At 46.1% G+C, this 27,373-nt stretch overlaps 1 protein-coding gene across 1 annotated transcript in view; it reads left to right on the top strand.

Annotated features, from left to right (window-relative positions):
* Nucleotides 1–27,373, top strand: part of LOC137434523 (uncharacterized) — a 319,351-nt gene that overhangs the window by 287,300 nt on the left and 4,678 nt on the right. The window contains exons 4-12 of the mRNA XM_078785632.1: nucleotides 3,537–3,683; nucleotides 6,878–7,088; nucleotides 18,489–18,635; nucleotides 19,301–19,351; nucleotides 22,113–22,160; nucleotides 22,573–22,701; nucleotides 22,854–23,015; nucleotides 23,134–23,216; nucleotides 24,806–24,839. Coding sequence (XP_078641758.1) covers nucleotides 3,537–3,683; nucleotides 6,878–7,088; nucleotides 18,489–18,635; nucleotides 19,301–19,351; nucleotides 22,113–22,160; nucleotides 22,573–22,701; nucleotides 22,854–23,015; nucleotides 23,134–23,201 — 963 coding nt within the window. The 3' untranslated portion in view covers nucleotides 23,202–23,216; nucleotides 24,806–24,839. The remainder of the gene's footprint in view (nucleotides 1–3,536; nucleotides 3,684–6,877; nucleotides 7,089–18,488; nucleotides 18,636–19,300; nucleotides 19,352–22,112; nucleotides 22,161–22,572; nucleotides 22,702–22,853; nucleotides 23,016–23,133; nucleotides 23,217–24,805; nucleotides 24,840–27,373) is intronic.

Genomic DNA, 27,373 nt, shown 5'->3' with positions numbered 1-27,373 from the left:
CTTGGCCTCGTACTCGTCCCTTCGCTCCTGCCTGGCATGGCTCTGAGGTACTCCGCCGCAAGGCTTCTTCTGCTCAATACCCGCTCCACCCCATCATGCATCTCTGCCATCAAATCAAATGGACTCCTCCGACGACCCAGGTACATTCACCGTGGCTCCGGTCGTAAGTTTGTTTATTTGCAATCAGGTCACTCCATCCCCGTCCTCTGGTCGGCTCAGCGCACTCTCACTCTTCGTCCCAGCGCACCTGGTCACAGCAACCCACACGATCGCACCTCCTGCCTACGAACCCTGGCTAAATCACCTGAATTCATCCCTGCTGTTCAAAACAACATCAAGCTCACCCTGTTCAACACCCGGTCCCTCAACAACAAATGCCTCATCCTGAACGAATACATCCTGGATAACAAACTGGACTTTCTCTGTCTCACCGAAACCTGGCAACAACCTCTGGACTACTACACACTTAACCTCACCACACCCAATGGATATTCCTACGTCAATAAACCACGCTCGGAGGGCCGAGGTGGTGGAATTGCCGTTATCCACCGTCAAGACATCAAGACCAACCTCATCTCCATCTCATCTGCTCCATCATTTGAACACCTGGCTTTAAAACTCTCTGGTCACACGCAGTCAGTCATGGCTGTCGTCTACCGCCCTCCCAAACCACACCCATCATTCCTGTCTGACTTCTCCTACTTTCTGACCCAGCTATGTTCCCTCTCCCCCTCAATCCTCCTCCTTGGTGATTTCAATATCCACATGGACTCCACTGACTCCACAATAACCACTGACTTCACTGATTTACTCACCTGCTTTAACCTCACTCAACACGTCGACTTTCCTACCCATATCCGTGGTCACATTTTGGACCTTGTCTGCTCCACTGGATTAAGTTTGCACCATCTCTATGGCTCCGACCTCACCCTCTCTGACCACTTAGCCATCACTCTGACCATCAACATCCCCGCCCCAACACCAAGGCATTATCGCACAATCAACTTCCGTAAGCTAAACGCTCTTTCACCTACCTCATTCTCATCCACCCTCTCTGAAAAAATGTCCACTTCTCCCTTCATTGACCTCCACACCCCTTCCGACCTCATTGACTACTACAACCACACTCTCTCCTCCTGCCTTGACCAGCTTGCACCTGTAAAAACCAAAACAGTTTCTTTCACCCATTCTGCTCCCTGGTTTACCCCTGAACTCCACCTGATGAAAACTCGTGCTCGCCAACTTGAAAGACTCCGCAATAAAACGGGTCTCACAGTTCACTCCCAAGCCTACAAGGACCACATACAACACTACAAAGATGCCCTCTCCCGCGCCCGCTCTGCCTACTACTCTCAAATTATCCACTCTGGCTCCGGAAACCCAAAAGCACTCTTCTCGACAATAAACAAACTCCTCCGCCCCCTGAACACCACCACCCAGTCATTCACAGTAGACAACTGCATCTCCTTCCTCTCTTTCTTCCAACGCAAAATTGACAACATCTACAACAGCTTGACCACCGCCGCACCCGCTCCCCCTCCAACCACCTGCCCCCCCTTGTCCTGCCATCCCCTGTCTCGGTTCTCCCCAATCTCCCCTACTGACCTCTCTGAACTCCTCATAGGAATGAAAACTGCCACCTGCACTCTTGACCCCATCCCCTCCAGCTTTGTCAAAGCCTCCCTCCCTGCTCTCTCTCCACTTATCATTGCAACAATAAACTCCTCCCTGTCTACAGGCATCGTCCCACCTTCCCTCAAAATTGCTGCTGTTACCCCCATTCTAAAAAAAACCTGGTCTAAACCCTGACACCCTAAACAACTTCAGACCCATCTCCAACCTACCCTTTCTGTCAAAAGTTTTGGAATGCGCTGTAGCCACTCAACTCAAACATCATCTCTCTGCCAATAACCTGTATGAAACATTCCAATCTGGATTCCGCTCCAACCACAGTACTGAAACTGCTCTCCTCAAAATCACCAACGACCTTCTCCTCTCCTCTGACGCTGGCAACCTCAACATTCTCGTCCTCCTCGACCTCAGCGCTGCCTTTGACACCATCGATCACACTATCCTCCTCACCCGACTTGAATCCACCTTTAACGTTACCGGCACTGCCCTCTCTTGGATTAAATCATACCTCTCTGACAGATGCCAGTTCATCTCCATCAATAACTGCAAATCCCCCACTGCTCCCCTCCCCCAAGGTGTCCCCCAAGGTTCAGTTCTTGGCCCCCTCCTCTTCATCCTTTACCTGTCCCCGCTCGGTCACTTAATCCGCCGTCATGGTCTCCAATTCCACTGCTTCGCCGATGACATCCAGCTTTTCATCTCCACCAAGTCCGTCTCCACCGACACCCTCTCTATCCTGACAAACTGCATCACTGAAATAAAATCCTGGCTTCAAATCAACTTCCTCAAGCTTAACTGTGATAAATCTGAAATAATCATCATTGGCCCAAAAACGCTCACAAAATCCACCCATAACTTTGCCCTCAACATCGACGGTATCCCAGTATCCACCTCCCCTCACATCCGGAATCTTGGCGTCATCTTTGACCAAACCCTTTCCTTCGACAAATACACTAAACAGATCACAAAGTCAGCCTGCTTTCACCTGAAAAACATTGCCCGTCTCCGCTCATCCCTCTCCTCCACGGCTGCAGAAACCCTCATCCACGCCTTCATCACCTCCCGTCTGGACTACTGCAATAGCCTCCTCTATGGTTCACCCTCAAAAATCACCAATAAACTCCAATACATTCAGAACTCCGCTGCCCGTCTACTCACCCATTCCCGGACCCGTGACCACATCACCCCCGTCCTTTACAAGCTTCACTGGCTCCCCATCCCCCAGAGAATCCAGTACAAAATCCTCCTCTTGACATACAAAGCCCTCCATAACCTGGCCCCATCCTACCTGGCTGACCTCCTCTCCAGACACACTCCCACCCGCAACCTCCGCTCTGCTGGTACCAACCTCCTGACCCCCTCCATCCGGACCAAATTCAGATCCTGGGGGGACAGGGCCTTCTCCATCGCTGCTCCCACCCTCTGGAACTCACTACCTCACACCATCAGAGACTCCTCCTCACTCACCACATTCAAAACATCACTAAAGACCCACCTATTCAACACTGCATTCAACATTCAACCCACAGCATTTAACCCCTGACTATCTCTTCTCCTTCTCCCTCCTTTTGCTTTAAATATTTCCCTATTGATTCTTGTCTTTTTGCAATTGTTGTTTTCATGTATTGTTATGCATTATGTTTGCCACTCTGTCAAAGCGCCTTTGGGCTTCTGGAAAAGCGCTATACAAAATAAATGAATTATTATTATTATTATTATTATATATATATATATATATATATATATATATATCTATATATCTATCTCTCTCGAACATTTGTTCTTGCCTTTTTAAAAAATGTGAATGTGCAAATTTGAAGTTGACATTTGGAGCACGATGATGCTTATGCTGAGAACTAGGGAAGGGGTTGCAAATGTAACTACAAAAGGTACGATTCCCGTAGGTGATGCGAGATCCACAAACGAAGCGTTCGCGAGGTTTTGGCTTTGTAACGTACAGCACACCAGAGGAGACTGATGCTGCAATGGCTGCACGTCCCCACACACTGGACAACCGCTTGGTGGAGGCAAAACGAGCCATTTCGAGAGAGGTATTCGGTTTTGTTGTGCGTTCGTGAAGTAGAGATGTATTTTTGGGTATTTACTATGCACATACATCCGAGATCAAATGACAGCCCAGGTAAGGGACATCTTTGGTGCCTCCTCCATTTGTTCAACTTTTGTGTACCCATATTGGGGGTAGCGAGTGTAGGTGGGGGGGGAGAGGGGCAGAGAGTGGGTGAGTTAGTGAGTGTAAAGGGCGGGGGGGGGGGGCAGAGGGTGGGTAAGTTAGCGAGTGTAGGTGGGGGGAGAGTGAGAGGGTGGGCGAGTTAGCGAGTGTAGGTTGAGGAGGGTGGGTACGTTAGCGACCGCGAGTGTAGGATGAGGAGGGTGGGTAAGTTAGCGAGTGTAGATTGAGGGGGGTTGGCAGGTAGAGAGTGTAGGTTTGGGAGGGGGGGCAGAGTTTGGGTGAGTTAGCGAATGTAGGTGGGGAGGGGGGGGGCAGAGGGTGGTTATGTTGGTGAGTGAAGGTTGAGGAGGGTCGGTAAGTTGGCGAGTGTAGGTGGGGGGGGGGGGGGGGCAGAGGGTGGGTGAGTTTGCGAGTGTAGGGGGGGGGCAGAGGGTGGGTGAGCTAGCGAGTGTAGGTTTAAGTGTGAGTTGGCGCGTGTCGGGGGTTGGCAGAGGTTGAGTAAGTTAGCGAGTGTAGATTGAGGGGGGTTGGCAGGTAGCGAGTGCAGGTGTGGAGGTGGGGGGGGGGGGGGAGGGAGAGTGAGAGGGTGGGCAAGTTAGCTAATGTTGGTTGAGGACGATGGGTAAGTTAGCGACTACGAATGCAGGTTGAGGAGGGTGGGTAAGTTAGCGATTGCGAGTGTAGGTTGAGGAAGGTGGATAAGTTAGTGAGTGTAGGGGGGCGGGAGCAGAGGGTGGGTAAGTTGGTGAGTCTAGATTGAGGGGGGTTGGCAGGTAGCGAGTGTAGTTTCGGGGGGGGGGGGGGCAGGGTAGCAAGTGTGGAGTGGGCAGCGAGTGTGTATGTAGTATATACGGGGGTTGGGGGAGCAGTAATGAGTCGAGGTTGGCGGGGGCAGTAGGGTAGCGAGTAGGTAGGCAAAAGGGGGGGGGGGGGTGGAGTGTGGGGTCGCCGATGTAGGGGGGATGGGTGGGTTGTCAGTAGTGAGTGTAGTTGGGTGGGGGGTGGGGGCAGCAGGGTAGCGAGTAGGTAGGCAAAAGGGGTGGGGTGGGGTAGCGAGTGTAGGCAGCAGTGACAGTGTTGCACAGCTGGCAGTGCTGAGGGTGCAGCGATAGAGATAAGGTGGCATGAAACCAGGGAGCCAGTTTTGGTGGGTTATGAAGCTATTAAATATGTAGACCGTTCTTCAAATCTGCAAGAAGGACATAAGGTTGTGTTCAGTTTCGTTCGAGCAACAGTTAGGGACATTGAAGGATGGTTCAATGACATCGTATCGGGTCATGGCAGGAAAACGTTGGTTGTGGGACACCAAGGAGCTTAGGAAAGTTTACTCGGAAGTTGGGTGAGCGACTACACGTAAAGTGTTGTGAGGTGTTGTTTGCTGGTATTTTCCCAAGAATAAGAAATACGATACAATTTGAGCAGAGTAATGGATGTCAACCTATTGCTAAAAGAATGGTGTCGGGATGGTTTTGCATTTAGAAAGCAGTGGGAATCATTTTGGGGGCAAAGGGATCTGTGTTTCCAGGATGAAGACAGGAATTTTTTTTATACATTGGAAAGGAGGTGATTACGAGGTTATATGATTGAGATTTTAAGATAATGAAGGTTTATATAGACAAAACAAGAAAAAGAGCAATCAGAGATTGCAAACCCTTGCCAGGATGTATTTTCAGTGCTTTCAAGGCTTTTGTGTGAAAACGAATATGGCGGCCGAACCACGTCATTTTTATTTTCTCCACTAATTTATTCCTAGATTATGCTCAAAAAATTTCATCTTGATCGATGACGTTTTGTACTTGTCAAGATGAAGAGGAGAGTTAAGATTGTGGTCAGGCAGGGTCTTGCACTCAGAGAGTAGTTAATGCATGGAATGGACACCTGGAAAAGGTAGTGCAGCAGAAACAGTAGATAGGTTTAAACTTGCATTAGTTAGGTACCTCAAAGCATTGGAGATATAGATGTACAGCGATATTGCCAGGACCTGCAAGTATGGATCGTGGGTGATTGTGTACAGATCCGTGCTGATTGTGACGTCTGTGTAAGGGTCTCTCTTCAAATGAATTGTGTGGTTGTTGTTGTGCATTCTATTTTATATCCAACACCCTGGTGATGTTCCTGAGTCAGCCCAACTTTTCTCCTCCCCCATACTCCCAAATTTGTTGTTCTGGCGGGCTCAAACAAAATAGAAAATCATTACAAACACGAAATATAGTTTTTAATGAGGTTGTAAAGGACACGCACAACAGTCATGGATAACTCATGTACGTGTTACTACATAAGGTGGTGTAATACACACTGCAGCAACGATGGGAAACGTCTGAAATTTTTTTTTGCCACCTTTAAAGTCGTTGTTTTCTTTTTATCGAGTTATATCCTTGAACATTAGAGAACACAAATCGTCTTTTTGACACTTTCAAAAACCTCCAGTTTTGCAATACTTGGACAAAATATTACAGCCTATTACGTCATCACAACCGATCAAATTTGTCGCTCGTAGACTGCACCCATGTCCTTGTTTCTCAAGACAGCGTGGGGGTAAGATGTCTCTCCAGTTGAATCTGGTGTTGGTGTTGTAACGTGCAGCAGGTATGATGGGCTGTGAATGGCTGCCTCCTGAGTCAAATTTCCCTGTAGCGTCATGGCGGCACACCCAGTTGGCTGGTTCACCTGCTCCTAAATCCGGCCCGGTGTGCACACATCAATAGCAAAGATCTGCATTAAATTTCCCCCAAATAGGTGTTTGCTTTCTTCTCAGAACCTACACATGCCATTCTGATGAAGCTTGACCACAACCTAAATCATCCGTGATGTACCAAAGTTTGTTCCTGGCATTTAAAAAAATCGGGGTCTAAGGTGGTCTATGCAGGGGGGCTGATTGCTCCCTAAAATAGTTTGTTTTTGTTTGTTTAAAGTCTTTTGATTATGTTATTATGATTCTCCATGCTGCACTGTCTTCTATAGCAAGCATTGAAATTGGTTCAGAATATATTTAGTCGGTGCAGTATACTGTTTATTCTACCATTTTGGGTGCCTTATGTTTCTTTTTCTTTTCAGGATTCTATAAAGCCTGGTGCACACCTGAAAGTGAAAAAGGTCTTTATTGGTGGGATAAAAGAAAGCACAACTGAGCAACACCTTCGTGACTACTTTGACACTTTCGGAGACGTTGAGAGTGTTGAGGTCATGTCTGACCGGCAAACGGGCAAGATGCGAGGCTTTGGTTTTGTTACCTTCATCGATCATGACACTGTAGATAAGATAATTGGTAAGAACTGTTGTTGTTGTTGTTTTTATGCTTGCACCCCCAAAGGTGGCTGGAGCCATTATGTTTTCGGGATGTCCATCCGTATCCTCGTTTTTCTCAGCAACCATATGTGCGATTGAGACGACACTTTCAGGATAGGAGTGACACCCATGCAGATTGTTTTTATGATAATTGTGATGTCAGAGGTCACGTGGTATGGCAGCCATCTTGGATTAAAATGAAATAATCGAAAAATTATTTCTCGGAAACCACTGAATGGGAAAATTTGAAACTTGGCACACTGTCAAGTACTCCGAATGGGGAACAAAAGCAGGATAATGATGACATCATATGTGAAGTGGTATAAACAGGAACCACCTTTCGAGGCCATTTCCCCTCGCAGAGCAGGGGATGGCCTTTTTTGGGCACAGTGGGTCCCTTTTTGAAGCAATTTTTAATGGCCGGATGCCCTTCCTGCTGCCAACCCTGTTAGTCGCCCCTTGCGACACACAGGGAATTACCAGTGAACTGGTATTAAATTTGCCGAACTCGGAAGGATGACAGGCTGAGTCAACCCCCTGGCGTTAATTCAGCGATCAATCAGGATTCAAACCCAGGATCAGAGGATCCCAAGCCGGCACCCTAACCGCTAAGCCAACACCAGGCGAGGTGAAGTGGTATATATAAAATAAAATAAAACACCTTTAGAGGCCATTTTTCCCCGCAAAGCGGGGGTTGGCCTTTTTCGGGAACCGTGGTTGTTGTTGTTTTTCCGTCCCCTTTTTGAAGCAATGTTTTACGGCCGGATGCCCTTCCTGACGCCAACCCTTTTTGCCGCCTTTAACGACAAACAGGGAATTACCAGTGAACTGGTACTCAATTAGCCGACCGAGGATCCCAAGCCGGCACCCTAACCGCTAAGCCAACACCAGGCGAGGAGAAGTGGTATACCAGCGAAAAATGTTTTAATCGAATTCCTTATCCTACAAATATGAAATTGCATGCACATGATCTGACACATTTGTATTATAATAAATTTATGACATCATAGGTCACATGGTTTGGCAGCCATATTGGATTTAACCTAAAACCCTAAAAAGAACCCTGCCGTTTCCGGGCCCTGGAGCAAGGAAGCGTGTTCGACCTCTGGACGGCAGCAAAAGTTAAAGTATTTTTTCCATTCGTGTATTCGTCAATTTCTACTCGTTTTTTATTGTGCATGTGTTGCAGGGTGTTTTCCAGTTGCTGTTGATTCGCAATTCCTGCAAACTTTTGTATAATTTAATCCTTTTCTGTCCCACCGCGTGCGCGCCCTAGTTTATCTCGGCCCATAGGTGTTTTGTGAATTTAAGTTCTTTCCTTCGCTGTATTGCTTATTTCTTAGATTTTCTCTTCTCCCCCTAACTTCCCCGAACATCGACCACTTGTCTAACGTTTTAAATCTCTTCAAAGTCTCTTCACGTCTCTTCTCGTCTCGGGAAGTCACGTGACGTCACGTCTCTTCAAAGCTGTGCATGCGCGCACGCTTTCAAAGTTAATAAGTAACTTTTCACAATTGTGTTTTTGTCGTAATACCGGCTTTACCACAGGTCGAGACTTTATCTTTCTTTCGGTGTGTATGTAACTATTGGTGTGTCTCTAATAGTATTCTTGGTGTTGGTTTTTCATACCTGTGTACAGAATACCTGTGTGTGTACCTGTGTACAGAATCGTCGGTACAATTCGTGTCGCATATTCTGACGCCAAGCGTACGACTAGTAGTAGGAGGCTACCGTGTCTGACCTTGGCTTGAGGCTTTGTGTCTGTCTCAGTGGTTTCTTCGATTGCGCTCGCAATTCCTTTTGGTCTCTATTTTTCACGTTCCACGTCCGGTCTCTGTCTCTGTTTTCATCCCAACTCAAAAAAAAAAAAAAATTCCCTTCTCTGTTCTTATCCGTTTCGTTCTTATTTGTTCGTTCGTTCTTTGACCATGCTGTTCGTGATCACGTGTTCACGTCATTAAAAAATGTTTCATCTGTCCCCTGAACAATGGTATTGTCATATACTATAACACCTTTTTCTTCTTGTTTTATAAAAGGATGCTTTCGACTTGCTCACCAAATCTATTCATTCCAAAAAAAAATTCCATCTCTTACAGCTACAGTGCCTCTTTCATTCATTCCCTAAACTCTCCAGAACTCCACCCATCCTTCAGCGTCCTCAAACGTATTTCTGACTCGAAGGTCGCAAGAAACTCATTTTGCAAGAAATGTTCGTTTCCCATTAATCGTACATTTTTCAAAATCCAATCTCACCCCTCCCCTCCAAATCTTCCCCATCACCCATCCCTTTCAAATCTTCCACCCTTGCCCCTCCCCTCCAAATCTTCCCCATCACCCATCCCTTTCAGATCTCCCCCCTTGCCCCTTCCCTCCTAAACACCCCCCACACCCCTCCCCTCTGAGACCCTCCCTCACTCCTCCCCTCCTCGACTCCCCTCTCACCCCTCCTCCTCAAAGCGTCCTCCCCGCTTCTTCCCCCTTCCAACTCTCACCTTCATCTCCCTCAACCTTCTGCCTCACTCTTCCCCCTCCTCAAACAACACCTCACTGCACCTCACTGCACCTCACCCAATCACCATCAAACCTTTTGTCTGCCCCATTCTTCCCTTTCTCCAAGCTGTTCTGAAATCTCTGACACACCTTCAACAGCTCTCCCTACCTCTTCCTCCTCTTCCACATCATACCCTACCGCTCCCCCCCCCCCCCCCCCCCCCCCGTTCTGTATCCGATGCTCTCCCTTCCTCTTCTTTAACAGTATGGACCTCAAACATCCGGGGCCTTCGCTCAAACTTGACTGATCTCTCCATGCAGGTTGCTTCTGACAAACCAGACGTGATCTGCTTAACAGAAACTTTCCTCCTTCATGATGTCTCTGATTCCTTGGTATCTCTCCCAGGTTACTCCCTCCTCCGGTATGATAGACCTGAGCCTCGTCCTGGAGGGGGAGGGGTTGCTATCTTTATAAAAAAACTCTTCTTCACTCGCCCTGCACTGCCCTCTCTCCACCTCACCCCCAGGAATACCTTTGGCTACGGCTTCCCCTTCGCTCCCACCTTTTGTTCATATGTGTGTTGTACCGTCCACCAAACAGTGATGACTCCATCTACATCTCGCTGTCTGATAACATGGACCAACTTCTATCTACCCATCCCAACTCTCTCTTCCTCATATGTGGTGATTTCAATTGTCACCATGCCAGTTGGCTGGGTGTGGGTACCACTCTCACCAGCCATGGCTCTTCAGCAAAGGACTTCTGTGACTCACTGGGACTGACACAATCTGTCAATTTCCCGACCCGGATCTCAATCAACGGAGCATCTTCTCTTCTGGACTTGGTTATGACTAACTTCCCTGAAAATGTCTGCTGCTCTTCTTCTGCTCCAATCGGCTCATCTGATCATGTGCTTGTTAAAGTTGACATCTCTCTGACCATTCTCAGAGACCCTCCTCAGCGTCGACGAGTCTGGCATTTCACTCAGGCCAACTGGCATGGTCTTCAAGCAGCCATCAATCATCTGGACTGGTCTCCCATCTCTACCACCTCTGACATCAACTCATCCTGGGAATTCTTCCAAAGTAAACTGCTCTCTCTCATGCACAGATTTATCCCATCTCGTCTTCAGTTGTCATACCCTTCCTCCCGTCCATGGTACACGGAATCTTGTGGTGAGGCTATTGCCCAGAAACAACTTGTTTTCGTCTCCTGGAAAGCAAATCCAACGGAAGGAAATCTCATTTCCTTTCACAAAGCCCGAAACAAGTGTGTGTCCACCCTCAGGAGAGCCAGGAAACAATATCTCTCCGTTCTCAGGACAGAACTCTTATCTGTCTCCCTCTTCCAAATCCTGGTGGCGTCTGGTCAAATCTGTTTCTGGTGTTTGTTCCCCCTCCATCCCCTCCCTCACCTCAAACGGCCACACGGCTGACTCCGCGCGTGAAAAAGCTGAATGCCTCAACTCTGTGTTTGCCTCTAAATCTTGTGTCCCAAACCCATCCCTCTCTGTACCCACCGTACCCAGTCGTACCCAGCTGCTCCTGGACTCTGTGTCCTTTCCTCCTGACAAGGTGGAAAAGTTTCTGTCAACTCTCGACTCTGATTCTGCAACTGGACCTGACGGCATCAGCCCACGGGTCCTAAAATCTTGTTCTTCCGCTCTTTCACTCCCTCTCTCTGTTCTCTTCACACTCTCTTTTGCTCAAGGTCATCTGCCATCTGCTTGGAAATCTGCCAACATCACCGCTTTGCACAAAAAAGGTGCAAAAACAGATCCCAGCAACTACAGACCAATCAGCCTTCTCTCAATTATCAGTAAAGTCAAGGAATCCATCATTGCTTCAGATATGAAATCTTTCCTCTTCTCCAATGGCTTCATCTCTGATCATCAATTTGGTTTCAGACCTGGTCATTCTACTCTGGACATGCTGCTACTGCTTTCTCAGCAATGGATGGAGGTAGTGCTGTTAGCTAGATTCAAAATCCCGTCTCGGAACCGTCTCGATAAATTTTCAATTTTCATAACGGGATCTCGGTTCGGCTCGGTTCCGGCAAAGTAAAAAAAAAAAAAAATAAATAAATAAATAAATAATAAGGCTTCAAAAATAATGGAATTTCATTACAATATATAAACAACAATGCAAAAAATTCATTTCTGATGTTGAGTACTTAAATTCCGACTTAGCTTCCATTTACCGGGATGAAATAAAATACACCGCCTACATGCAGATGATCGGCCACCGACGGGACCGGGTTATCTCATTACAGTTTGTATTGTCGTGTAATTTCTTGCTCGGAATGTCAGAGGGAGAAAATGTTTCTGCCCAGGCATATTCGAGGCCCGGTTGGAGTTTCATTATCATTTTGTGAGTTGTGATCGCCAAGGGGCTCGCTCCCCCCCCCCCCCCCTCCCCTCCCCCGCCCGGCAATGCCGGGTTCTTCTGCTAGTAAATTATAAAGCAGGCGGTGTAGTGATCACCCCCCCCCCCCCCCTCCTCCTTATTTTGACTCTGTGACTAAAGTAAACGTAAACAACTTATCAGGCCTAAAGTGGAGATAAGATAACCAAAATACTTTCACATTCAAACCGTCAAACCAAACCCCGAGGGATTCTTACAATTTATAGATTTAGCGTTGCAATTAAACATAAACGTTCATCAAAAACTCATTTCATAAAACTACATAATGTATTGTACTTGTATTAATACATTGTGTGTAGAATAATCCGTTATAAACGTGTTTTTAATCTAAATAAACATCGTCCCTCCAATCACGGGGCTCGAGCGAGTCCCTCGATATTAATGTGCAAAAGACCATAGCAACCACATTCCGTAACTCGTCTCCAAGGACGGACACGTGACCGCAGCGTAAGGCGGGGCGAGGTGGAGTGATACAGCGGAAGGATTCAACGGTTTAAATAAAGTCGTGATGAGGCGGATTTTCATTGGGACCTTCATCCTGATTTCGTTACCTGCGCCACCAAAGGTCGATGGAGATTATGTTTTCACTCCTGTCTGTTTGTCCGTTTGTTTGTGAACACAATATCTCAAAAAGTTGTGGACGGATTCGGACGAAATTTTGTGGAGATGCAGCGTGTGTGACAAGGACGACATGATTAGATGTTGATGAAGATCCGGATTCGGAATTCGGATTCGTTTGCAGTGCATTGTTTGTTGACGAGGGGAAAATCCTGGAACAGTGAGTTTACTTTATCTATCATCGTTTGTGTCAGTTCAGCTGCATTTGCGAAAAATGATGCTTGTGCAGAAGCAGAGTAATGAAAGCAAGGCTCAATAAATGCCTCTATTATGGAAAATATCTGCAAGAAGTTGGAATTTTAACCGGGATTTTTTTACCGAGAAATTGCGTTAGTCAATTTATCTCGGGACCGTCCCGAGACCGTCTCGAAAGCCGAAACCGCCGGGATTTCGTCCCGGTCTCGGCTCGGTTGACAGCCCTAGATGGAGGTCCTCAATGCCAAACAGGAAATTAGAGCTGTCTCCCTTGACATATCACGTGCCTTCGATACGGTCTGGCACCCCGCTCTGCTCACCAAACTCTCCTCTGTTGGTATCCATGGAAATCTCCACGCATGGCTGGCGGACTTCCTCTCTAGTCGTAGTCAACGTGTGGCCCTGAATGGGTTTCTCTCATCTCCTCTTCCTGTTCAGGCTGGAGTTCCCCAAGGCAGTGTTCTAGGCCTTGTGCTTTTTCTGGTCTTCATCAATTATCTCTCCGACTCTCTTGAAAATCCTCTCTATCTCTTTGCTGATGACTCTACTCTCTGTCGCTCCATTCTTCATCCCTCAGATTGGCAGTCTGCAGCCTCCTCACTCTCTGCAGACCTGGAAAAAATAACAGACTAGGCAAACAAGTGGAACATGTCTTTCAATCCTGACAAATCTCACACTCTTACGATGTCTCTCCGAAAAGACCGACTGGACAACCCTCCCATCTAATTTCTGAATAATCTTCTCCAAGAAGTTCTGTCACTCAAACTTTTGGGTCTCACTATCTGCCATGATCTTTCCTGAGAAAACCACATTTCAAATCTGGCCTCCAAAGCCAGTCGACGACTGGGCATCCTCCGTCGTGCGAAGTCCTTCCTTGGCACACCTGAGCTCCTCACCACGTACAAGGCTTTCATCCGCAGCTCAATGGAATACTGCTCTCCCCTCTGGGCTGGTGCTCCTGCCTCACACCTAGCTCGTCTTCACGCTGTTGAAAGCAAAGCATTCAGAATCATTGGAATCTCCCGCGATGAAGCTAACTCCAAGGGCCTCTCACTCACTCACCGCAGGCAGGTTGGTGGTCTTTCCATCTTCTACCGACTCCTCTCTGGCCTTGCCCCCCCAGCTCTCTCTGGGCTCTGTCCCGCAAATATTCCTACAGGTCGCACAAGATCTGCCACCCTCTTATGGTTAAATTGCCAAAATCAAGACTCTCTGCTCACCTTCACTCCTTCATTCCTCTTTTCTCCCGCCTCTGGAACAAACTCCCTCACTCTCTTCAATCCCACTCCACCCTCCAGGTCTTTAAAACAGCTGTTCACCACCATCTCTTATCTTCCCCCATCCAAAACCTTGATCTTTTCTATCCCCGATAATTTCACCCCAATTCCACTTTTTGAAATACCAACTTCTGTCCTGGAAGTCCTTGGTATCCTTGTGTTTTATACTTCTCCCACCCCCCCCCCCCCTTCCCACGCCTCCTCCTCCCAAGCCCTCTCCCTCCCACACATCTCCCTGCTCTTAAATGTTGTGTGCTCTCAAGTGTTTGCGTGCTTCCCATTCTCTTGTCTGCCGCTTCCTCTTTTTATATATTTTGTTTGTCTGGTTGATTTGTTTGTGAAGTAAATGTCAGCTCTTTCACGAGCCTCGATTCAGTATACAAACAAAAAAACAAAAAAAATTCTCCCAAACCACCAAATCGATTGCCTCGAAACTTTGCGTGTGTCATTGACTGGGCATGGGGAATAAAAGATGACCACGAAAACATCATTGGTCACATGGTGTGGCAGCTATATTGGATTTTTTTTTAAAACCTCCTTTAGAGGCCATTTTTCCCCGCAAAGCGGGGGTTGGCCTTTTTCGGGCACCGTGGTTGTTGTTTTTGTTGGTCCCCTTTATGAAGCAATGTTTTACAGCCGGGGGCCTTCCTGCCGCCAACCCTGTTTGTCGCCTTTTACGACACAGGGAATTACCAGTGAACTGGTACTCAATTTGCCGACCTCGGAAGGATGACAGGCTGAGTCAACCCCCCTAGCGTTAATTCAGCGATCGACCGGGATTCGAACCCAGGATCCTAGGATCCTAAGCTGGCACCCTAGCCGCTAAGCCAACACCAGGCAATAATATTAGATTAAAAAAAAAAAAAAAAAACCTTTAGAGGCCATTTTTCCCCGCAAGCGGGGGTTGGCCTTTTTCGGGGACCGTGGTTGTTGTTGTTTTTTTGGTCCCCTTTTTGAAGCAATGTTTTACGGCCGGATGCCTTTCCTGCCGCCAACCCTTTTTGTCGCCTTTTTACGACAAACAGGGAATTACCAGTGAACTGGTACTCAAGGATCCTAAGCTGGCACCCTCGCCGCTAAGCCAACACCAGGCAATAATATTGGATTGAAGGAAAATATTAAATAATCATATCTCTGAAACCGCTTACCCTGTCGATGCAAAATTTTACAATACTAGTGGTGTCACCCGTGGGAATCCCACAGGCATGGACATGTGTGACATTTCGACATATTGAGTTAGATGCGGCACATTCATTTTTACAAAATGGTTACTGGCAAGTCATCAGATCCAGAAATGGTGTAATGAACACAATTTATTTATTTCACATAATATGTGACCCCTCACTCCTCTCCACCTGACACTCTCCTCTCTCCACCTGACTCCTCTCTCCACCTAGCACTCCTCTCCTCTCAAATCCCTCACACTCCTCTCAAATCCCTCACACTCCTCTCCAATCCCTCACACTCCTCTCCAATCCCTCACACTCCTCTCCAATCCCTCACACTCCTCTCCTCTCCAATCCCTCACACTCCTCTCCTCTCCAATCCCTCACACTCCTCTCCTCTCCAATCCCTCACATTCCTCTCCAATCGTGCCTCACACTCCTCTCCAATCGTGCCTCACACTCCTCTCCAATCGCGCCTCACACACCTCTCCAATCGTGCCTCACACTCCTCTCCAATCGTTCCTCACACTCCTCTCCAATCCCTCACATTCCTCACCTCTCCAATCCCTCACCTCTCCAATCCCTCACACTCCTCTCCAATCCCTCACACTCCTCTCCAATCCCTCACACTCCTCTCCAATCCCTCACACTCCTCTCCAATCCCTCACACTCCTCTCCAATCCCTCACACTCCTCTCCAATCCCTCACACGCCTCTTCAATCGCGCCTCACACTCCTCTCCAATCGCGCCTCACACACCTCTCCAATCGTGCCTCACACTCCTCTCCAATCGTTCCTCACACTCCTCTCCAATCCCTCACATTCCTCACCTCTCCAATCCCTCACCTCTCCAATCCCTCACACTCCTCTCCAATCCCTCACACTCCTCTCCAATCCCTCACACTCCTCTCCAATCCCTCACACTCCTCTCCAATCCCTCACACTCCTCTCCAATCCCTCACACTCCTCTCCAATCCCTCACACGCCTCTTCAATCGCGCCTCACACTCCTCTCCAATCGCGCCTCACACTCCTCTCCAATCGTGCCTCACACTCCTCTCCAATCGTGCCTCACACTCCTCTCCAATCGTGCCTCACACTCCTCTCCAATCGTGCCTCACACTCCTCTCCAATCGCGCCTCACACTCCTCTCCAATCGCGCCTCACACTCCTCTCCAATCGCGCCTCACACCCCTCTCCAATCGCGCCTCACACCTCTCCAATCGCGCCTCACACTCCTCTCCAATCGTGCCTCACACTCCTCTCCAATTGTGCCTCACACTCCTCTCCAATCGTGCCTCACACTCCTCTCCAATCGCGCCTCACACTCCTCTCCAATCGCGCCTCACTCCTCTCCAATCGCGCCTCACTCCCCTCCAATCGCTCCTCACTCTCCCCTCCAATCGCTCCTCACTCTCCTCTCCAATCACTCCTCACTCGCCTCTCCAATCGGCTTTTCCCCGTCTCGTTTCTCTCGTTTTTCTCCTGTCTCGTTCTTTTTCTTGCTCCATCATGTTCAAGTTTGCATTGACGTTCGTCGATGGACTCGTTCGCCCGTCTCATTCGTTTTCTTGCTACATCCTGTTCAAGTCTGCGTTCTTCATCGATCGTCTCATTCATTTTGGAAATAGAAGTTTCCACGCAGTGCATGAATTGTCACGATCCTCAAGAGGAAGTGTCTCGTAATCATCAAATGATAAATGGCAAGTAAATTATATTGTGGAAAATTAAAGATTTCAAATAAACCTATTTAAAGTGTATGCGCACATAACTAATTTAAAAAAACGAAGAAATATCTCTCGGTAATTTCCTGAAACATATTTTACTTGCGGATAATAATGTTGAATGAAATAAAAATGAAGAAATATATGTCGGCATCATTGTTGACGTTTTTGTGACGACCGTCATCAAACGAAAAAGTAATATATCTTAACGGAAAAGCAAAAGCGAATTTTTAATATATGTCGACACGTTGCCGTCAGTGTCATGTTGGGCGGTGTATGATGCATCATGACGCGATTTTTAAAAATATATCTGCATTTTCCCGCGTGTGTGGAATGTTCTCAATTATTGCTGACACCGAGTCTAAAACCATCGATAAAAATGAAATCAGATGGTGAGTTAGATTGGAGATAAAGGCGTGAGAGAGACTCAATGGCCTTGAAGTTACAGGCCTTTGAGAATTCATTTCGTTCTATAAACGGCAACTTTCATCGGATTTTCTTCCCGGTTTTTTTCAACCGAGTCTAAAACTATGTTAGTGACTGTGAAAAATGAAATGATCTATCGAATTTGATTTGAAATAAAACTGGGAGAGAGAGCAAGACACCACGGGCCTACAAAACAGGCCTCAAAGCTATGCGAGTTAATAAAATGGTGGATATTTATTTATATGAAGCCTCTCCCAGAATGGGTGGAGCTACTCTGCAAACCGAGTAAGCCACACCCCGGACAGACGTCCAATAGACAGAATCATCTACGGCTATTATAATATAGATCATCTACCACCATTGTTGCATATCATTTGAAAATGTCGTCGTCGATCACGTGGTTTGGCAGCCATCTTGAATAGAAAAATGAACCTTATCCAATCAACACTAAACTTCACAAACGTGATGCCTTACCCATACATATGCAGAAGAGTGTACATTTTTAATGAGTGGACAGAGTGTCATATTCGCCTGAAAGCCGATATTAAAAAAAAAATCCCTTCTCTGAAACCGCTTCACTGATCGATGTGAAACCTGTCATGGCTGGTGAAAATGTGATACTTGAAAACAGTTGAAGGGATTTAAATCAAACTTGTTTATTTTTAGGATAGTGAACAAGGGCATCTACGCATTGTGGGAGTATGCGGAGGCATATTGGCGACATGGTCGCATTGCTCTAGTTTATTTTTGTTTTTTTCCTTCTAATAACTTTGTGAATCTTGTTCGGGGATATGCCAGCATTATGGTAATAATTGCATGTAGGTAAAATACACAAGTAGGCATATAGTGGCAATATTTACAGGATTGATCAGTCAGGCATGACATTCCCAGGATTCCAAATTTGATTCACAATTCACCAACTTCTGTTGAATGCTTATTGTACGAATTTTGTTGTAAAAATCTGTTGAATACTTATTGTTGACATGAAAGTGAATGCTTGTAAAATTCCTCCCCCCCCCCCCCCCCCTAACACCCCACCTCAAACTCTCCCTCTTTCCCCAGTTCAAAAGTATCATACGGTTAATGGCTACAAAATTGAAGTGAGAAAAGCGCTCTCTCGACAAGAAATGAACGCTGTTGGTGGGGGTGGCGGTGGTGGTAATGGTGGTGGTGGAGGAGGTGGTGGTGGTGGAGTTGGGATGAGAGGTGGTGAGTAATACAAACATCAACAACAGGCATTTTAAGGCCATTTTCCCTGCTAGAGCGGGGGTTAGCCTTGCGGTCCCCGTGACAATCTTCCCCATTTTGCCCTATTTTCTGCATCTCTCCTTGTTAACCCCCTTGCCCGCATTTATTCTTCCACCATCTTTAGCCAAGTATTTCTCGGTCTTCCCCGTCCTCTACTTCGTTCTACATTCATTTCCATCACTCTTCTCAACCAGTCACTTTCATCCTTCCTCAACACATGACCAAACCATCTCAACCTGTTCCTCTTCACAGCATCCATCACAGGCTCGATTCCCATCATCCTTCGCAATTCATCATTTGTCTTCCTCTCTCTCAACGATACTCCTCACATCCACCAAACCATTCGCATTTCCACCCTTTCCAGCCTTCGTTGCTGCTCTACGTTCATTACCCATGTGTCGCTCCCATAAAACATAACACTTCTCACACATGCAGCATACACCTTTCCCTTCAGCTTCAACGACACTCCCCTCCTCATCAGCGCGCCACTCAGTTCCCGAAACCTCTTCCATGCACATCTCACTCAAGCAACCGTTGCCCAGTCTGAGTAATGCTGCTGATTTATTTGCTTTCGTTGTTTTCACGTATGGACGCTTGTGAATTAATTTGTTTTTTAATCAATGTAGGACCTGGAGGCAGGATGGGTGGTTATGGAGGCCGAGGCGGTGGCCGTGGAGGTAAACAAGTTTTATATCTATATTATAATAGGCGAAGGTGATTCTGTCCGTCTGTCCGGGGGTGTGGCTTAGTCCGTTTGCAGAGTAGCTCCACCCATAGCTCCACCCATTCTTGGAGAGGCTTCATGTAAACAAATATCCACCATTTTATTACCTCGAATGGCTTTGAGGCCTGTTTAGTTAGGCCTGTGCTGTCTTTCTCTCTCACATAGGTTTATTTCAATTCTAATTCGATATATCATTTCATTTTTAACAGTCGCTAACATAGTGTTAGACTCGGTTGAAAAAAACGGGAAGAGAATCCCAAGAAAGTTTCCGGTTATACTATAGAACGAAATGATTTCTCAAAGGCCTGTAAACTAAAGCCCATTCATTGAGAGTCACCCTCACGATTTTATCTCGAATTCACCATCTGATTTAATTTTTATCGATGGTTTTAGACTCACTGTCAGAAATAATTGAGAACATTCACACACACGCGGGAAAATGCAGAGATATTTTTAAAAATCGCGGCATGATGTATCATACACCGCCCAACATGACACCGACGGCAATGTGTCGACATATATAAAAAATTCGCTTTTTCTTTTCCGTTAAGATATATTACTTTTTCGTTTGATGACAGTCGTCACAAAAACGTCAACAATGATGCCAACATATATTTCTTCGTTTTTATTTCATTCAACATTATTATCCGGAAGTAAAGGTTCACATGTTCATTTCACGTGTGCAAAAACAAACTCCATTTCACTTGTGCATGGACATGAAACACAGGGGAAATTGCTGATATTTCGTTCGAAGCAATTATACACCGCCCAAATAAAAAATTTCGCCGATAATCCGAGTGAATTTCAGCGAATTTCACCGAGTTTCAGGAAATTACCCAGAGATATTTCTTCGTTTTTATTTTATTAGTTACTAGCAGAAGTACCCAGCGTTGCCGGGCGGGGGAGGGGGGTAGGGCACGTACACTTTAAACGTGTGTGTGTGTGTGTGTGTGTGTGTGTGTGTGTGTGTGTGTGTGTGTGTGTGTGTGTGTGTGTGTGTGTGTGTGTGTGTGTGTGTGTGTGTGTGTGTGTGTGTGTGTGTGTCGATGTACGCGTGTGTGTGTCGATGTACGTGTGTGTGTGTGTGTTAGTATATATGTGTGTATATATATACACCAATCTCTAGCACCTAGCACCCCTAGCTAGGGGTTGGAGAGTGAGGATCAAGGAGTTGGAGAGTGAGGGCCGATTGGAGCGGAGAGTGAGGCCCGTTTGGACCGGAGAGTGAGGACCGATTGGAGCGGAGGGGTGTGTGGGGAATATTGGAGAGGAGTGCGAGGAGGTATTGGAGAGGAGTGCGAGGAGGTATTGGAGAGGAGTGCGAGGAGGTATTGGAGAGGAGTGCGAGGAGGTATTGGAGAGGAGTGCGAGGAGGTGTTGGAGAGGAGTGCGAGGAGGTGTTGGAGAGGAGTGCGAGGAGGTGTTGGAGAGGAGTGCGAGGAGGTGTTGGAGAGGAGTGCGAGGAGGTGTTGGAGAGGAGTGCGAGGAGGTGTTGGAGAGGAGTGCGAGGAGGTGTTGGAGAGGAGTGCGAGGAGGTGTTGGAGAGGAGTGCGAGGAGGTGTTGGAGAGGAGTGCGAGGAGGTGTTGGAGAGGAGTGCGAGGAGGTGTTGGAGAGGAGTGCGAGGAGGTGTTGGAGAGGAGTGCGAGGAGGTGTTGGAGAGGAGTGCGAGGAGGTGTTGGAGAGGAGTGCGAGGAGGTGTTGGAGAGGAGTGCGAGGAGGTGTTGGAGAGGAGTGCGAGGAGGTGTTGGAGAGGAGTGCGAGGAGGTGTTGGAGAGGAGTGCGAGGAGGTGTTGGAGAGGAGTGCGAGGAGGTGTTGGAGAGGAGGTGTTGGAGAGGAGTGCGAGGAGGTGTTGGAGAGGAGTGCGAGGAGGTGTTGGAGAGGAGTGCGAGGAGGTGTTGGAGAGGAGTGCGAGGAGGTGTTGGAGAGGAGTGCGAGGAGGTGTTGGAGAGGAGTGCGAGGAGGTGTTGGAGAGGAGTGCGAGGAGGTGTTGGAGAGGAGTGCGAGGAGGTGTTGGAGAGGAGTGCGAGGAGGTGTTGGAGAGGAGGTGTTGGAGAGGAGGTGTTGGAGAGGAGGTGTTGGAGAGGAGGTGTTGGAGAGGAGCGCGAGGAGGTGTTGGAGAGGGGCGCGAGGAGGTGTTGGAGAGGGGCGCGAGGAGGTGTTGGAGAGGGGCGCGAGGAGGTGTTGGAGAGGGGCGCGAGGAGGTGTTGGAGAGGGGCGCGAGGAGGTGTTGGAGAGGGGCGCGAGGAGGTGTTGGAGAGGGGCGCGAGGAGGTGTTGGAGAGGGGCGCGAGGAGGTGTTGGAGAGGGGCGCGAGGAGGTGTTGGAGAGGGGCGCGAGGAGGTGTTGGAGAGGGGCGCGAGGAGGTGTTGGAGAGGGGCGCGAGGAGGTGTTGGAGAGGGGCGCGAGGAGGTGTTGGAGAGGGGCGCGAGGAGGTATTGGAGAGGAGTGAGGGGTCACATATTATGTGAAATAAATAAATTGTGTTCATTACACCATTTTGACCATTTTACATATATATATATATATATATATATATATACACCATTTTGACCATTTTGTAAAATTTAATGTGGAGCATCTAAATCAAGATGTCAATCAATCCCAATCAAATCAATCCCATGGGTGACCCCACTAGTGGACATATGTTTTTCATCGCTGCTTATTACCATGCTCTGTTCTGTTGTAAAAATGGGGTATTTTGTGCTCCTTTCAGGCTATGGCGGTGGATATGATGGTTACAATGGATACGGGAGCAGTGGAGGTAGGCCTGCTTCATTTTTGTTTGTTGCTGGTCGTTGTCCAAATGTGTGATGGTCTCTTTTTATTAGTGCCCTATCGGTTTTACTGGAGGGGTATTGGTTTGCTCTCAGTCTGTCTTTCCTGTCGTTTCTGGCCTTCCCCAGTCCCTTCCCCTCCCCCAATACTCTTTAACATAAGCAATTGAAACTTGGTAAATGGCTTCATTTTGCTTACCTGCAGAACAAGTTTGAGTTTCTGGGGGGTTTGACAATTTTTCACCCATTTTGGTTTTGGCCTTTTTGGACTTAGAAACTATCACGTCATTGGGCTGGTAGGCAACATGCACTGTATTGCAAAGCAATTGTCCTTTTTAATTATATTTATTTATTTTTTAAATTGCCTTCACTCTAAATAATTGCATTGCTTACATTCAGGTGGTGGATATGGAGGAGGTTATGGAGGCAGTGGTGGTGGTGGTGGTGGTTATGGATCCACTGGCGGAGGCTATGGAGGTGGTGGTGGTTATGACAACTATGGAGGTAGTGGTGGCGGCAGCTATGGTGGTGAGTTTTCCTCAACACTCAATGACGTTTGAGCCAGTGTGACTTATACAGGAGTATTGTTCAATGTTTGCCGCGAGGGAGAAACACGCTGAAATATTCCTTTCGACGGTATTTTTGTGTTTTGTGGTTTATTTGGTTGGTGTACTCACCAGGTGGTGGATATGGTGGTGGTGGTGGTGGTGGTGGTGGTGGTGGTGGTGGAGGATATGGTGGAAATGACTTTGGCAACTATAACCACCAGCAATCCAACTACGGGCCAATGAAAAACGTTGGTGGGGGGTATGGTGGACGCAGCTCTGGCCCCTATGGAGGCGGTATGTTTTTCTATTTATATTATTGGTGTATTTATCCATTGGGAGGAGAGTCAAATAAATGTATATTTTTCTTTTTATTACTATTTGGATTCATTTTTGATGCCATGCTTTCACACAGGTGGAGGATATGGTGGTGGCGGTGGTGGTTATGGTGGTGGTGGTGGTGGTGGTCGTGGAAGGTACTAGTTGCCATGATTCGAGGTGAGTATGTGCTTAAAGGTTTCTTTGTTTCCTTTGTTATGTTGCATGTGTTAGCTCCGATACAAGCCCCGACCTGGTATCCACAAAAACGGTTTAATTTGTCATCTTGTGAATTGTTGTTAGTGAGTGTCCTCAGGGTATTCTTTTTTTCTTTTTTTCTTTTAAATCTGCTAGTATTGATATTTTCGTGCTACCAAGTTAAGATGAAGTGATGGCAGCATTACATTTTCTTCTCCTTATGTCCATATCCAACAGGCTTCAGTGTAATTAGCCCAGGAGGAGCCAGGATTGACAGGACAGCCAGACTTATGCCCTTGGCAGTGTCAGACCAGCTCGACAGTGCCAGCTTACCCTTCCAGGCAGGCGCAGCTCCCACAGGAGATTCTCTAGCTGCTGCCTGCATTGTTCTGTATTTTGAATTGTGATGTAATTCAGAATATTTAGATGTTTTGATGGCAGAATGCCATTGGTCTTGGCAACCGTTTTGTAAAAAAAAATGAGCATTCCATTTAGTTTTCCCAGAAGTAGCTTCCTTAACCTTTTTTCCCCCTTTTTTGGAGGGGTTGTTTTAGATTTTTTTTTTTTTATGGCATTGTACTTTCTGATCATGAATATTAACGTTTTTATTTAACAGTAGGCATGTTTGTTTTGATTGTGGTGTGCAAGTCAGATTGGTGTAGTATTGGAATGATTTTGAAATTAAAGGCGCCTCTTTTAACACTGCTTTTTGTATACAGTTTTTCACTAAACATTGACCGATTTAGGTACGTTGAGCCCAAAACAAATTTGTTTTGTTGAACTGGATTCAGCACACTACTATGATTATGGAATGGACACAGCAAAAGTCTTCCAAAGTGGTTTTGCACCTTGTTGTAGTGTGAGCCTCAAAACGGTCCGTGCAGTCGAACTACCGGCTGCCTAGTTTGCCTTGCCGGTTGTGCATTAGTACTGATAGTGCAGAATTTATAGCCCGTTATTTCCCCACCCCTCTCAAATCCCCTCCACAATATTCTTCATTCGGCTTTTAATTGCATGTTGGTGTATCTAACAATTTGTTGTACATCAACAAAACAATTCTGAATTAATTTGAATTTGGATCTGGAGGAAACCCCCATTGGTTTGAAAGTTGTTGACGCATTTTGCACCCTCTGCTTTAATTTAGTTTTGTTATTTATAAGGCAACAAAACTGGAGGGCTCAGCGGTGGTTTTTCGAGTGCGTTTTGTGCTATGTCAGGTTGGGGTGGGGGTTGAGGGCATCCTCAGTTTGGGGACAGGTGTTCGGTTTTGTTGAAGTCTTTCCCAGGCAGGCGTCCGAGAAGCTATAGCCACAGGCACGTAGTGGCAGACTTCGGCTTGATGGAGACCGACAGAAGGCTGTAGCTGCAGATAGTGGCAGGCAGCCCCGAAACACTGCAAATAGGACAGAGCAGTGTGTAGGTAAGACTTGCACAGAACATAGTCTATGTTTTCTGTAAATACCTGTTTTGCGTGCAGTTTTTATTTTGAAGCATTTGATGTGGAGAACAGAGAAAATGCCGGCGTGCTACGTTTTGTATGTTGTGGGTTTTAATTTGCGTATTTTTCACAGGTGTTGTGAAAAGGAAAGTTCCTGTTCATGACAGGTAAGTGAAGAAGTCATGCATTTTGATTTCTGACAGCTTCTACATCCTGCTCTTCTATTTTGATAAACATTGTTAATATTTTGATAAACATTTATGTTAATAAATGTTTTTGCACTTTACTCCCTTCTATTTTTTGGATAAAATGACCGATGAAGTCTCTGTAATTGGTGTGCAGGTTTAAAGAGTAGTGGGATCATTAAATGCACTGTGTATTGCATTAAGGTATAAATGCCACATTTACATACCAGTCAAATTTTGCAGCAAAACCAGTTTTATTGTATTAATTTTCCATTGTCAATAAAAGACTCATCAAACGTGTCAACTTTCAGGATTCTCGGGCATAATTCATCTTGACCAGTCATTTGCACACATTGTCGGATACATAAACCTTTTGTGCAAAAGTCCATGTGAAAATACAGAAAAACGAACTGTCAAGTTGATGGCATGTAATTGCAAATCCCCCACACTTCCCATCTCAAGCAGAATTGAAAGATGGCAAAACTTTCCGCCAGGAATGACCCAATATCAAATTTGGAGCCTATTCTTTTCTCCCGTTTTGACCCACGTGACCCTAAGGCCCCACACTTGGGCATGAACCTGGGGTGAAATCCAAAATTAAATCGTTGCATATTTCATGCGTCCCCCAATGTTGATTGCATATACAAAGTTTCATTTAAAATGTTCCTGTAATTGCATTTTTTGCCATTTGACCTTTTGACCCTGCCCCATGGGTCAGGGCCAAAAATGATGCTGCACTTGCACCTTCATGCCAAGTGGTGATTATAAATAACAAGTTTGGTGAATTTCTGCACAAACGTTTAGCAAGAGATAGCGTGACATTCAGACAGACCGAGCCGATTACAATATCCCCCCTCCCATTTTTTTATTTTTTTTTCAAAAAGTTTGGGGGTACCAAGGGTGCTCTTCTTGAAGATTGACCTTCACATTAAATACTTGCTTGCTGACGATCTCGAATAGATATAGCTGGAGATCTATTCTGATATAAAAATTCTTCATTCTATATGCTGCCGATTGTGAACTATAGTTAAGTTAGTTAAGTTAATAATATAAGTTAAATTAATAGTTAAGTTAGTTAATGCTTTGTATTATAAAATTGTGAACTGCGTCCGACCGAGGCAGGAGGCATTAATAGTTAAGTTAGTTAATGCTTTGTATTATAAAATTGTGAACTGCGTCCGACCGAGGCAGGAGGCATGCCATTGCATCGTGAAAATTAAAATGGGTATCTTCATGTAAAAGTGTCTATTTAAAGGGGTTATTGATCACCATTTGGTCCACCCCAAAAATCACTCAAAATGGAATCTTCACAAATTAAATTTGTTACCTTTTGTGGCTGTTATAGGGACATGGGTACATTTCTTGCCATATACGTTGTCCATAATGCCAAATTAGTGCATTTGTTGATCATAACCTTGAAACTGGGAATGTGAAGGAGCCCACCTAAATAGCAATTTATGAAGGGAGATAAACAGCAGGTTAGCTGTGCGTGGCTAAACAGCTGACATGGGTGAAATTCCTTCTGTATAGCACGTAACTCCATATTTTTAGAACTACACATACGGAGGTTCCTGTATTTTCGTCGTCAGAAAAGCATGCCACGATTTTTGGGAATTGAGGTGCTATTCTGATATGCCGATTCGTTTTTTTAACGCATTTCATTTGGATGGGGTGCAATGCTAACATATCACCACAATTATGGGGGGAGGGGGGAGGAGCAGCAAGTTTCCTGTTTGAAATGATTTTCAATTTTGTTTGACAAACAGTAAAAAATATTCTCATTCCTCTCTGAATGAATGAATGAATTATCGTTTTAAGGCCATTTCCCCACTAGAGTGGGGGTTAGCCTTTCATTCATTCATTTATTCATTCCTCTCTGCACATATGCAGTTGGGACAAATTTGGAGCCAAAGTATGATAAAACGGAAAACTTGTCTTGCTTTTCATGTTGTGATTCGTGTTCAAAATATCACATTCAATTTAAATATCACATTCCCCCCTTTCCCTTTCTTCCCTCCCCATACCACCTGAGCACACACGTTTGACATTCAATGGCATGTGTATAAAATTGTAGTCACGTTATATATTTATATTACCGTCACTGGAAAGTGATTGAAGTCTTCACAAGCCAACGAATGGAAGCAGACGTTTTAAAGTGTAAGTTGTTTCTGCTGTCTTGGACATCGAGCTACGGTTGCCAATTTGGATGGTGAATGAAAACTGAAACGGGCTGACCGAAAATGTTACAAAATATTCCATGAAACTTGTTCTGAAGAACCTGAAAAAAAAAGTCATGCCATCTTTTGCTAACGTGACTCGCGGCCATACCTTAATTTTGTCAACCGTATCACGACATTCAGACATTCTTTCTCCAGTTTAGTTATTGATGAAAGAAGTTCTCTTTCTGAAAATGTCAACAGTAACCGTTGCTTTGTTTAAGCAAAAACTTCCACCATTTACCTGTGATAAAATCAATTTGTTATATGTATTGCAAAAAATATTTGGTGTGTTTGTTT

The sequence above is a fragment of the Myxine glutinosa genome, chromosome 10 (genome assembly GCF_964187855.1).
Source record: "Myxine glutinosa chromosome 10, kmMyxGlut1.1, whole genome shotgun sequence".
Classification (NCBI taxonomy): Eukaryota; Metazoa; Chordata; class Myxini; order Myxiniformes; family Myxinidae; genus Myxine; species Myxine glutinosa.
This window is presented reverse-complemented; position numbering and strand designations above follow the sequence as displayed.